This window comes from Alexandromys fortis, unplaced genomic scaffold (assembly GCF_014885135.2).
Source record: "Alexandromys fortis isolate MF-2015 unplaced genomic scaffold, M_Fortis_MF-2015_v1.1 scaffold_167, whole genome shotgun sequence".
Lineage (NCBI taxonomy): Eukaryota > Metazoa > Chordata > Mammalia > Rodentia > Cricetidae > Alexandromys > Alexandromys fortis.
Window position 1 is genome coordinate 2,571,922 of NW_026068050.1, and position 12,591 is coordinate 2,584,512.

At 41.9% G+C, this 12,591-nt stretch overlaps 1 protein-coding gene across 9 annotated transcripts in view; it reads left to right on the top strand.

Moving 5' to 3' along the window:
* Positions 1 to 233: 233 nt before the first annotated feature.
* The window catches only part of Dmxl2 (Dmx like 2), a 121,583-nt gene continuing 109,225 nt past the window's right edge, over positions 234 to 12,591 (top strand). For 7 of the 9 annotated variants that reach the window (XM_050119410.1, XM_050119415.1, XM_050119411.1 and 4 more), the window contains exon 1: positions 237 to 662. In XM_050119410.1, the coding sequence (XP_049975367.1) occupies positions 576 to 662 (87 nt within the window). In that variant the 5' untranslated portion in view covers positions 237 to 575. Of the gene's footprint in view, positions 663 to 12,591 lie in introns of all 9 variants that reach the window. The other 2 variants (XM_050119419.1, XM_050119416.1) reach the window with 2 other exon arrangements.

Here is a 12,591-nt window from a genome sequence, read left to right on the forward strand (position 1 = left end):
ACGCACCGTCCTCGAGAGAAGCTTAATCACGCTGCAAACCAGGGCTGCCCGCAGGCTCCGCCCCCGGAGGCCTGTGCCCCAGGTTCCGAGGGAACTCCCGCACGTCTGCGCGCGCAACCGGCACGGAGGGTCCGCGCGACGCGGCGCGCGCAGTTGCCCTGGAGACGGTGGTGCGCGCACGCGCGGCGCCGAGAGCGCGGCCGCGAGTGAGCGTCCTTCTCCCTCCGCGTCGCGTCCCCGCGCCGGTCGTGCGCCGGCCTCTCCTTTGCGCGCGGCGTGACGGCCCGCACGCGCCCGGCTTGCGCGCTCCCCGGCGGCGTCCCCGCCTCGCACGCGCCGCGGCCCTGCGCCCGCACTGTGCGCCGGTGCGGCAGGCCGTGGGAGCATCCGGGCATTTCCGCAGCCGAGCGGCGGTCGGGCGGCGGCGGCGACCGGAGCCTCCCATGGCCGGGCGGCGTCTGTCAGGCGACAGGCGAGCGGGGCGCTGAGTCCCGTGGACGCACAGGAAGCGGCTGCGGCGGGGCGCGAGGCTCGTCCTCTTCTGGCCCAGAGCTCGGTCCACCCGTGATCCGGAGATGCATCTGCATCAGGTCCTCACCGGGGCTGTCAACCCTGGAGACAACTGCTATTCAGTGGGCAGCGTCGGGGACGTCCCCTTCACGGTGAGCAGGACCGGGGCCTTCCGTACGGCTGCGAGCGGCGGGCCCACCCACGCCCCCTCGGCTCTGGGCTTGCTGGGGAAGGTTGAGGAATCACCGCCCTCGTTCACCCCGTGAGCGCGCCGCTGGCAGAGCTGGAAGGTTCGGGGCAGCCCCAGGGTCTGCGGTGCCGGGAGGTAGTTGCAGCGGCTGTAGCCCGGGGCGGTTTCCACCTGCTCCCGGCTGGCAGCGAAAGGTCTCAGTGTGGGACGTGGTGGGGTGTGGAGGCGACGCTGCGCCCTGGCTCCCCGACCAGCCTGCGGCTTTAAACGCGCCCTCTGTGTCTCTCTCCCAAGGCATCATCTTAGCACAAGGGAATAGAAAAATTCGCTCTATTCCGGAAAGAGAATGGAAATCACCTTTCCAGGAGTGGCCTATCTTATCTGGCGCAAGGTTCCGTTTTGGTAATCCTTTTAGGATTAATACCTTAATCTTTGCAAGGTAGTTTTTTTTTTTGTTAACCTGATGTGTACATTTTATGACTTTTTTTGGGTGTGTGATAAAGATGTATGTAAACATAACGCTTTCGAAACTAGTACCTACCTGCACAACATAGACATGTTTCTCAACTCGAAGGGATTTAGCAGTTCTTTTTTTGAGAATAGGTTGTTAAAAATGAAGCTCTTCTAGAGATTGTTTTATAAGACATGGATTAATATGAGTTTTTAAAATTAAATTTATATACGGTCCTTCTTAGAAAAAATTATATTAGTGAGACCTCTGTTAAGTACATATTGATAATCATTGTGCGTAATAAAATTGGATATTGCTTAGTAATATGCTTTTTGGACAACAGAAGCCATTCGATCTGATGTCTAGAGCAGCATGTTTTTAAAACTGCAGAAAAAAATTACAGCAAAACTGCAGAATCATGTAGCAGTGCATTCTGGAACACTATCTGTTTTTGATGTTTTTGATTCATTAAAAATAGCCCGACAAGGTCGCTTTTGCTCCTTATTAATTTTTATATGTAGTCAGCTCAGCTTTGTTATAGCTTTGACAGAATCCTTTAAAAAACAACAGGGTTGTTTGACATATACTGTTCGGTCACTATGAGTGGTAGTGTGTTTGGTGCACACGTGACTTAAAACATCATTATAAGGCTCTGTGAGAGGGCTTGCTGGGTTAAGTGCCTGCTACCAAACCTAAAGACCCGAATTTAATCCCTCTGTGGCTCACATGGTAGAAGGAGAGAACAAACTCATTGCAGGTTGCCCTCTGACCTCTGCATGGTCACCGTGGTACTCATGTGCGCCCTTCCCCCACAATGAAAATTGTCAAAAAAAATATTAGGTTAGAATGGAGGTTGGTCTTTAAGTATGTGGAGATTGTGTGGGGAATAGAGAAAAAGAATGCTTTTGTGTGTTTTAGTGTGTAGAGAAGGAGGAAGTCCCTTAGGATCAGAAGAATGGCTTTCCTTCCCAGGAAGTAAATCTGGACTTTTGATTATGGGTATTTTACCTCTGTCCGGGGTGATGGTCATTTACTGTGTCCATCTAAAGTGAAGCATTAGCTGGGTGTGGTGGCACACACCCCTGAATCTAGTACTTAGGTGGTAGAGGTAGGAGTCCATGCCTTAAAACAAGCAAAACAGAACACAGGTAATGTTCCCTGCGGAGCTGGTTTGCAGAATTAAGCTAGATTCTGCCTGGAAAGGCCAGTGTGAGAACTGTTAGTGTTTTGCAGGTGTGGTTATGCCACAGGCCATATGTGGCCACAGCTCCCACTTTCATTTAGCCTATCACCAAATCTTTGAGATTTACCCCTTTGCATGTCTGTAGTCACCACCTTGCTGGGTACCTTATGTTCATATGAAAGCTTCCAAATGGGATTCCTATACTCATCTCGGTGTTTCAGGTCTTCTCGTGGCTGCTAGGATAATTGTTCTGAGTGCTGTTTCATCATGCCGCTCTTGGCTGAGAATGTAGGGTCCCTAGCAACCACATCAAGGAATCATCAGCAGATGTCTGGTCGTCTTTCACTTTGACTCTTTCTGTTTTTCACATTGTCCTCTGTGACAGTGATCTTACTGTAGCCTGTGCTTAAAAACTATTTCTCTTGTTTTAAATTATGTGTCTGTGGGTCTATACAGGTGCCCTTGGATGCTCGAGGAGTCAGATCCCCTGGAGCTGAAGTTATAGGGAGTTGTGAGCCACCTGGCATGGCTGCTGGTGACACAACTCAAGTCCCGTGCTCCCGACCATGGAGCTGTCTCTCCAGCCCTGTAGACTACATGTTCATGAGGAGAACCTTGCTTATAAACTTCCCACTAAACTAAAAATTTATTTGGTTTAGGATGGTTGTCTGTGACAATGTTCGTTTGACCCTCTGGCAAGTGCAAATACAGTTCTACTTTGTACACCTTTCATTTTAGTATCTTAATTATGCATGCCATGCTCCAGTTATCTTGCTGTGAACTAGAAATGATCTTCTGGGCATTGTGAAAACATATTTGCTTAAAGACACAATAATAAAATGTTCTCAAGTACTCCAGAATCAACTAACACATACCTCAAATAGCTTTATATATAGTAAAAATAAAATGACAAAAAATGAAGTTTCTTTATATAGAGCATTCTGTTGAGCTTTTAAGAGTCTGATAAAAAAGCTTTCAGTTCTGGATCAGGTGACTAAAGGGGTGCTAGGCATGGCTGGAATGAGTCTTGTGACTATATTGATGGGCTTTTCTCAGAAATTTCCTTCTTAACAGAGAGCCTGCTCTGAACCGCGTGTGTGCATGTGTGTGTGTCTGTCTAGTCTGTTTGTCTGTCCCCCAGACATAGATGATATAGAAGGAAAGACTGCTTTGCAGCTAGCTAGTGGTTCTAAGTTGATGTGTTGTCTCATATCTTGGGGGACCTTTTCAAAATAGAGTAGATAATTTACTTGGATCTATAAACTGAAAAAAATTAGAATGGAATTGTTCTAGGAAGGTTTTCAGCACTCATGACATTGTAATAAATGGGAAAATAGTGTACTATGTATTTCACTGTGCATAGTGGGGGGGCTTGGTTGGCTGGGCGTGGCTGTAAGTGGCTGCTTGGTGATGTCGTGATGCCCCAGCTTGTGCTGTATGAGCATGGTGGTGCAGTTTGTAGTGGGTTGGAGTGACGTGTGCCATTTCATTGGCGACTATGTGCTCTGATGGTTTTCATTTGGGTTCTGTCAGTGGACAGCAGCGTTCTTTTTTCTTTCATCATTCAGTTGTGACTTTGTAAATATTATTTAAAAATGACATTTTTGTATATTGTTTTTAAAGCATCACCTTTTTAATCAGTCTTTTCTTTTTAGTGTAACATCTAAGTAGTCCAAGAGTGCTTAACATGCTTATGATTTTTTAATTTATGTTGTCTTCAATTACATTGCAATAAGTGAAAGATTTGAGACTTTTTTATATTTATTTATTTATTATGTATACAATATTCTGTCTGTGTATATGCCTACAGGCCAGAAGAGGGCACCAGACCCCATTACAGATGGCTGTGAGCCACCATGTGGTTGCTGGGAATTGAACTCAGGACCTTTGGAAGAGTAGGCAATGCTCTTAACCTCTGAGCCATCTCTCCAGCCCCCGAGACTTTTAATATATATATCTCATTTACTATTTATTACTTTCTTGAAAAAAGTCCTCCAAATATTAAATTATTAAATAATTGTAATAATGATGCTTACTAATATAATTTTAAATTTTTGCCATCTGTCCTTAGTTTAATGTGTATCTTTAGATGTATAGAGCAATTGATGTTATTTATTTATTTATTTGTTATTTTTCGAGACAGGTTTTCTCTATAGCTTTGGAGGTTGATGTTATTTTAATCTCACATGAATATAGCACCTTAATACAAGTTTGCAGAATTAGTCATTTCCATATGTTTATAATGTAGTGGCAGATTAACCATGATGAACTTGAGTGCAAATATGCAGATAGATAAGAACATATATAGTTTGGGAAGATTAGTAGTAGGACTCTCCAACGGCAAGAACATCAAAAACCAAGGATGGAGTAATACAAAGTCTGAATATCAAGCAAGTTCTCTTCATGTAGGGTTTTTTTTTTCTTGTCACCCATAGGGCTTTATTAAGCACATACCCTTAGAATGTCGAAAAATATAGTCTACAAATGTCATTAATAGCCTTTTGTTGTTTTCTTGAGAGAGGGCCTTGCTGTTTAGCTTAGACTGAATTTCAGTTTGTGACGCCTTTATCTCGGCCTCTGGAGTATTAGAATTACAGTACAGACATGTACTACCATGCTTGGCCTACAATTAAAAAATTTAATTAAGCCTGGTGGTGGTGGTGAATGCCTTTAATCCCAGCACTTGTGGGGCAGAGGCAGGCAGATCTGTGAGTTTGAGGCCATCTTCGTCTACAGAGCAAGTGCCAGAACAGGCTCCAAAGCTCCAGAAAAACCCTGCCTCAAAAAAAAAAAAAAACCCCAAAAGAAATTAATATACCCCTAAAAGGTTGGTCTGAATGAAAACTGTTCCTTTAAGAATTTAGAGATAGGGGCTGGAGTAATTGTTTAGCAGTTAAGCCCATAGACTGTCCTTTCAGAGACTCAGGTTCAAGCGTAGCACTTATATGGCAGCTCACAATTTTCTGTAACTACAGTCCCAGGGCATCTCTTCTATACTCTGCCATCACCAGGCATGCAGATGGTGCACAGACCCACATATGTACAGCCCAAACACCCTTACACGTTAAAAAAAAAAAAAAAACAAGAAAAGAATTAGAAGATAGTGTTACATGCTCTTTTTTTCTAGTGATTAGATATGTTTTAACTCTACTGTAGAATAACATTTTTCTTTTAGAATTATGGCAACACCATAAAGGCCAACCTGCTTATACATTTAGCATGTTTGTTGAATGCATAGATGTGCTGGACTCTGTAGAGATTAAAAAACCCCAAAGGGCATAGCCCTGACACAAGGGAGAGAACCAGAGAAGTGGAAAACATAGAAATCTAATAGCAGAATTAAGTCCATTAATCACAGCTGACCAGGTGTATGGCGTTATTAGGCACTTGCTACTGCTGCACTTCTTGTGGAGACTCAGGAGGAATGAGAGGTTACTTTTGCCTGGGATATCAGAGAGTTGGACAGAAAAATGTTCCTGCACTGGTTGGCTATTAACAGGTGTGGCACCACGAATCTGACTACCTATGCATAGAGTGAAGGGGAAGACAAGTCAGAGATTTAGAAGGGATTTCAAACTGGACCATTTTTTTTTTTGAGATGGTTTTTCTATAGCTTTGGAGCCTGTCCTGGAACTAACTCTTGTAGACCAGGCTGGCCTCGAACGCACAGAGATCTGCCTGCCTCTGCCTCCCAAGTGCTGGGATTAAAGGTGTATGCCACCACCGCCCATTTGGTTTTGGACTATAACTTTTTGTTTGAGTTGGTAGGCAATATCAAAAACTATGGACTTATATTTAGTGTCAGTTGGTATGTGTGTGTGTGACTTCTAAGTCCCTGTGTAGATTGTGGATCCCCCCCCCACCTGAGACGGGGGTCTTTCTATCCAGCTTTTGATATGTAGATCAAGCTGGCCTCTAAGTCAAGAGATTCCCCTGCTTCTGCCTCCTGGATGCTGGAATTTAACCTCAACACTGAGTCCTGTGTAGATTGTTAATTAGCTTTTCTGCTTAGGTGGGAAGATGAGCTGCTTTCCAGAAACTCTGATATGGTCTGAATGCCTTCCTTTACAATGAGTGTCCAAGTGCTTCTGTGATCTTGATAAAATCACCTGAACATTTTTACTTTTTTCATCCACAGACAAATTCTTAAATAAGGTGCTCTCTACGCATTTAGTGAATTCCTTTAGAAATTCCTGGGGGCCAGAGTGAAAGTGACCAGCACTGTAACATAGTATTGAAGTCTGACTGTTGCCTTGTCTCTTGAGACCCTGTAGTCTGGTACTCTAAAATTTCGGGTTTCATAAAAAGCTCGAATTTTTGAAGTAGTGGGTTCACAGCTGCCTCTTCTACATTAATTATTTTATTAATGTGAGTCCACATGTACATATATGGACATGCATGTACCATGGCATGCATGTAGAGGTGAGAGGACAGTTTGTAGAAGTTGATTATCCCCTTCTACCATGTGGGTTCCAGGGATTGATGTGGTGGTGGTGCCTTTCTCTGATGAGCCATTTCACCACCATCTACCCCAGTCTTTATCTTGTTGCTCAGACTGTTCTTCAACTGGCAATTTTCCTCTTTCAGCCTCTCAAATGCTGGGACTACAGTTGTGTACCACAAACCACTCTTGGAAAAATTTATAACAGTGGTTCTCAACCTGTGGGTTTCGACCCTTTGGCGGATCGAACAACCCTTTCATAGGGCTCACCTATCAGAGATCCTGCATATCAGATAATCACATTACAATTCATAACTAGTAAAATTACAGTTGCAAAGTAGCCGCAAAATAATTTCACGACTTGGGACTCACCACAACATGAGGAACTATATTTTAGTACAGTTAGGGTTAGGGCTGCAGTATTAGGAAGGTTGAGAACCACTGGTGTACAACAAATCAGAATCTTGGTATTTAATCATCAAAAGGAGTACAGAATGTTGTTAACAACCACGGGACTCAGTGGGAAAACAAGTAGTGCTTGGGCAGTTGAATTGATGATAGAAAGCAAAGCATTATCATCCACTTTTAATTAGAAGATTATTTTGTGTGTATGAGTTTTTGCCTGTGTGTATGCATATGCACCACATGCATGCTTAATACGCGAGGAGGTGGGACAAGGGTTGTTAGATCCTTTGGATTGGATGTTGTGAGCTGACATGCGGGTGCTGGGAATTGAATTGAATCTAGGTCCTCTGGAAGAGCAGTCAGAATTTTTAATGGCTAAGCCATCTCTATAGCCCCATGGCTAGTTATTTTTTAAAAGCAAGTTTCTAAGTTAGATATGTTAGTATAAATTTTAGATTTTTAATTTTAGAGTTTGTGGAATCCATTTGCAATAGAGTTTTGATCTGGAACTCTTTAATTCATACTATCAACTTATAAGCCTGTTACTAAGGAGCAGGCACAGCTTATACAGGTTGTGTTACTAAAGAATAGACACAGCTTTAGATGGTGTGTGGCTATTTTTTTTCTTTCTTTTAGAGATAGTCTATTGTAATCCTAGGAGTTGGTGTTTGTATACGTGTAAAACCAGTTGCCTAAACTTCCGATCCTCTTATATGAGTGCTTAGGTTTAATGTCCCTGATCTTACACATCTGACAGTTAATTGACTCCTGACTGAGAGGTCAGTGGTTATAAAGGGGCTTTCTGAATAGAATCTGACTCTCATTGAATATGATAATTTGATGGGGTGACTTAAAGGAAAAATGATAATATTTTATATGGGGGTGGGGTGGAGTGGGGTGGTGGAAAGAGGAGGATCAGGAAGAGAAACAGCAAAATCAGACCTCTTCCTCTTCCTGCTCCTCTTCTTTCTCCTGTTTCTTCTCCTCTTCCTGTTTCTCCTTCTTTATCTTCTATAAATAGATGCATTTTCATCACATCCTCTAAATATTGTGTTCTTCCCCAGACATAATAATAATTAATTATACTAAATCATAGTGATAGTTTTCTCCTATGACTTTAGGAAAAGCCCAGGAAATCAGAGTTATTTGGCAAGCGGGTGGCAACAGACATGTGCACTGGTTCCTTCCCCCCAACAAGATGAAAACAACAAAACCAAAAGAAGAAAGCATATATAAAGTTTGGTTTATACTCAGTTCACAAACTTATGTAGCTTATTTAGTAGCTAAGTTCAAGAATGAAATTCTGACTGTACAGAGCTATAATATCAGCTACTTGGGAGTTTGAGGCAGGAGGACCATCAGGGCAATCTGGGCTGCAGAATGAGTTCAAGGTTAGCCTGGGGAACTTAGCAAGCCTCTGTCTGAGACTATAAAGTAATGAGGGCTGACAGGTGGGCTCACTATCAAGACTAATCAAGGGCATCACCATGGTCAGCTGGTTCAGAATACATCTTTTATAAACGTGTAACAAAAAGGTATGCACATGCGTATAAGATGTGCACCTAGGTTAGTTGTATAGATGAATGGACAAATGTTTTAATTAGCTCAGCTAAAGCCGTTTGTTTCATAGAACACCATTTTTATTTGAAAGACCATCTGATAAGCCAAAGCTATTTAGATATTTGGCAGTCATTTTCTCAAAAATGAACGAAGCAAAGGTGCTCTTTCAAAGATTTGACATTATTTTCTGGCAGTTCTAAAAATCAAGTTAGAATTAGAAATATGAAATGATAGACTTGTAAAACGAACTTTATAGCTTTCGAAATAAAGAATTTCCTTTTAAGGACAATGATACTATAGAAGTATATAGCTTTTTTGGCTGGCCTGAAACTCACTATGTAGAAAGCTGGGGAACTTTCAGTGGTCTTCCCACTTCAGCTTCCCTAGTGACAGAGTTACAGGTGTGTGCCTCTATACCTGGCCTATAAAGTGTAATATTTTGATATTGTGTAATATTATGGGTTAATATTTAGAAACTCTTCACAAGCTGGCATATCAGCATAAAAGTAAGATGATCTCAGGTGTTAAGGTTCAAAAAAGATACATGGATTCCAGCATCACATTACACAGGAAAAGGCAAAGGTAGCCTTAGGCTTGATTAGCTCCTGGGAATCTGTGTACTGGAATATTCTTTCTATTGATAGATTTAGTCTGAATGCCTAGGGTCCTGAATCTTATCCACCACTCCACCTAGATTGTTTATTAGAACAATATAATTTATAATGATATCGTTTTTCCCTTCTGGGATTATTAGATTCTGGAGTTGTTTTGTAGCTGTATCCTTCAGGACTGGGATTCAAAGCTCTGCATTTTGATTGCGTCTGGATTTCTGTAATTGTCTTTACCTGTTGCAAAGAGACGTTTCCTTGATGAGGGGTGAGGACTACACTTACCTGTGTGTGTAAGGACAAATGTTTAGAGTGCAGTTAGGGATGGTGATTTAGGAAAGCAATGGTTCCATGACGTCACTGGCCTTCGTTAGCTCGGTTTCCAGTACCAGGTATAGTTTTTCTCTTGTTGAGCAGGTCCTAAGTCCAATTGTAGAGCTGTTGATTACTTCCAAGATGTACATGCCACTATTGCACCCTTACGGTTGTGAATGCCATGGTGGTCATTGTTTTGAGTTATAGGTATTTATAGCTAGGCAGGACTGTTGGTTTCTTCTGGTACCAGGAAAGCAAGTCCTTGTGAGGAGACATTAAGGTTAGTTTCAGCTCAGGACTCTCTGGGTCCTGTTTCTGAAGCGTGGGTGCTTTTAGCAATAGGGACTTACATTCCATCTCTTGGGGAGAACCAAGGGCAATAACAGTAGGCTGTATGTTTTGGTTATCTCTTGGACAGCCCTGGCCAACAACTGAGAAGAAGGTGTTTCATGCCTGATATTTAGTTTTTTGTTAGATGGTCATTAGCTCTAGGAGGGAACATTGTCAGCCCATATGGGAAATGCTCATATAAATTATGTATATGTATTTATACATAGAATTATGTTCTTTGTAGGTTTGTTTTATGTAGTTACTTAATAGTATGATTTCTGATGACTTTTTCAGACATCCTTGTTGTTATTTTTTCCTCCTCTCTATTTCTTCTGTATTTACTTTCCTAGCTCCCTCCTCCCCCTTTTAGGTTGAGTGTCCCTCTGTTGCCAGGCTGGTAGGTTTAAGGTCATTTCCTTCCTCAGCCCTGATTAGTTGGGACTAAGGAGCGTGGCACTGCACTTGGCTCTTGGGAAGATTTTGTCATTCTGTGCTTTGTCTTTGTGGCTGTTAGACAAGACATATTTGTGAGTCAACATTAGCATCCCAAGACTGTTCTTTGGAGGTAGCTTGTACAACCTCCAGACAGTGCAGACGGTCCTCTGATCTTTAGTTCTTTGCTTGTTTACAGAATACAGAACACCCTGATAGAGTCACCTAATGAGGTGTTTCCTAGACTGTGTCCCCACCAGGGAGTGACACAGTTCTATTTTTATTTTGTATTTTCTTAGGGAAAGTCAGATTCATGTAAAGAATTTTAAACATTTTTGTTTTTGTATTTAACTTTGTTATTAGTGTTTGAGATAGGGTCTTACTCTTTGACCCTGGCTGGCCTGGAAATTATAGTGATCCTCCTGCCTTAGTTGGTCAAGTACTAGAATGGCAAACATGAGCCACCCTATTTGGTATTTTCTTGACATTTGTGTTTAACTATTTGAAATATATAAGAAATGTGAGAGGTTGAAAAATGAATTACAATACTAATTTTTTTATGAAAATAACATTGCCAGTGCAATTATCTAAAAACAAAGTGAGAGGGGCTGGGATAATCAGACATGCTTCATCATTGTTTCAGGTGACCTTAAAAATCTCTAAAGAAGGAAATGGTATCCTTATCATGGCAATTTAGTATGTTATATCACAGTACTTTTTGCCTTTAATAAGTGATATAGAATGTTTTTATCAAGTGTTGAAAAACACTCTATTAAAGTCAAAAGAGAGGGTCATTTTGTTTTGTAGCCCTAGCCAGTTTGCAAGGCTGCACAACTTGTCTCTCCTTTGCATGTGGGGCATCAGTGCATATCCAGGACATCAGAGCTGCTTCATTTACCTAGCACAGAGGGGCCCAGGGCCATGCTCCCTGGAGTTACTGTAGCATTTGCTTAGTGAGTGCTCATTTTTCTCCTGTACCATAAATTCTTCTTCTGACAAAACTGGGTTCTGAAAATGAAGAACTGAGCCAAAAAAAAAATCATTTTTGATTCTGAAATTTAACATCATTTTAGAAACTATAGACTTCGTAGAAGCCATTTCAACTACTGGTTTTAAAAATGTTTTAAATTTATTCTTTTCTCATATATTACATCCCAACCACAGTTTCCCCTACTGGATCCTCCTGTTCCTATCATTACACACCCCCATTCCACTCAGGGTACCTATTCTGTTTTCCCTTCCCAGGGAGATTCACATTGTTCCTCATCAAGCCTCCTTTTTACTTAGCCGCTCTGGGTTTGGGTTGTAGCATGATTATCCTTTACTTTACAAGTAATATATACTTATAAGTGAGAACATAACATGTTTTTTTCCTTTTTCTTTGGTGTGTGTGTGTGTGTGTGTGTGTGTGTGTGTGTGTATGTGTGTGCTTTTTTTAAATCAGGTGATGTGGTAAGTATTAGGATTACACAGGTGAATGTGGCCCTTCTAGGACTGATAGCACATTGCAGTGTAGTAAGACATGCTCTCTCTGTGTAGTAAGGCATATGATTACACAGTGGAAAGACCAGGAATTTTGTTTCTTATGGTTTGGCTTTTGAGGTAGTATCTCAAATATAGTTCAAATCTTGAACTTTGTATGTGACTGTAGATGACTTTGAACTTCTGATCCTCCTGGCTGAGTGTAGGGATTACGTGTATGTGCCACAATGCCCAGCTTAGAGCAAGACATTTTTTAAAATTTTAATTTTGTGTAGATAGGTGTTTCACCTGTATGCGTGTCTGTGTACCATATGTGTGCAGGGCCAGAGGAGGGCATCACATCCCTCTGAAACTGGAGTTACAGATGATTGTAAAAAGCCATATAGATACTGGGAACTGAGCCCAGGTCCTCTGTAAGAGCAGCCAGTGCTCGTAGCCAAGCTGTCTCACCATTCCTGGAACAGGAACTTTTTTTTTTTAAGATTTATTTTTATTATGTGTACAGTATACTCAGCATTCTGTCTGCATGCAGGCCAGAAGAGGGCACCAGATTTCATTACAGATGGTTGTGAGCCACCATGTGGTTGCTGGGAATTGAACTCAGGACCTCCTGAAGAGCAGTCAGTACTCTTAAACCTCTGAGCCATCTCTCCAGCCCTGAACAGGAACTTCTTTTTTTTTTTT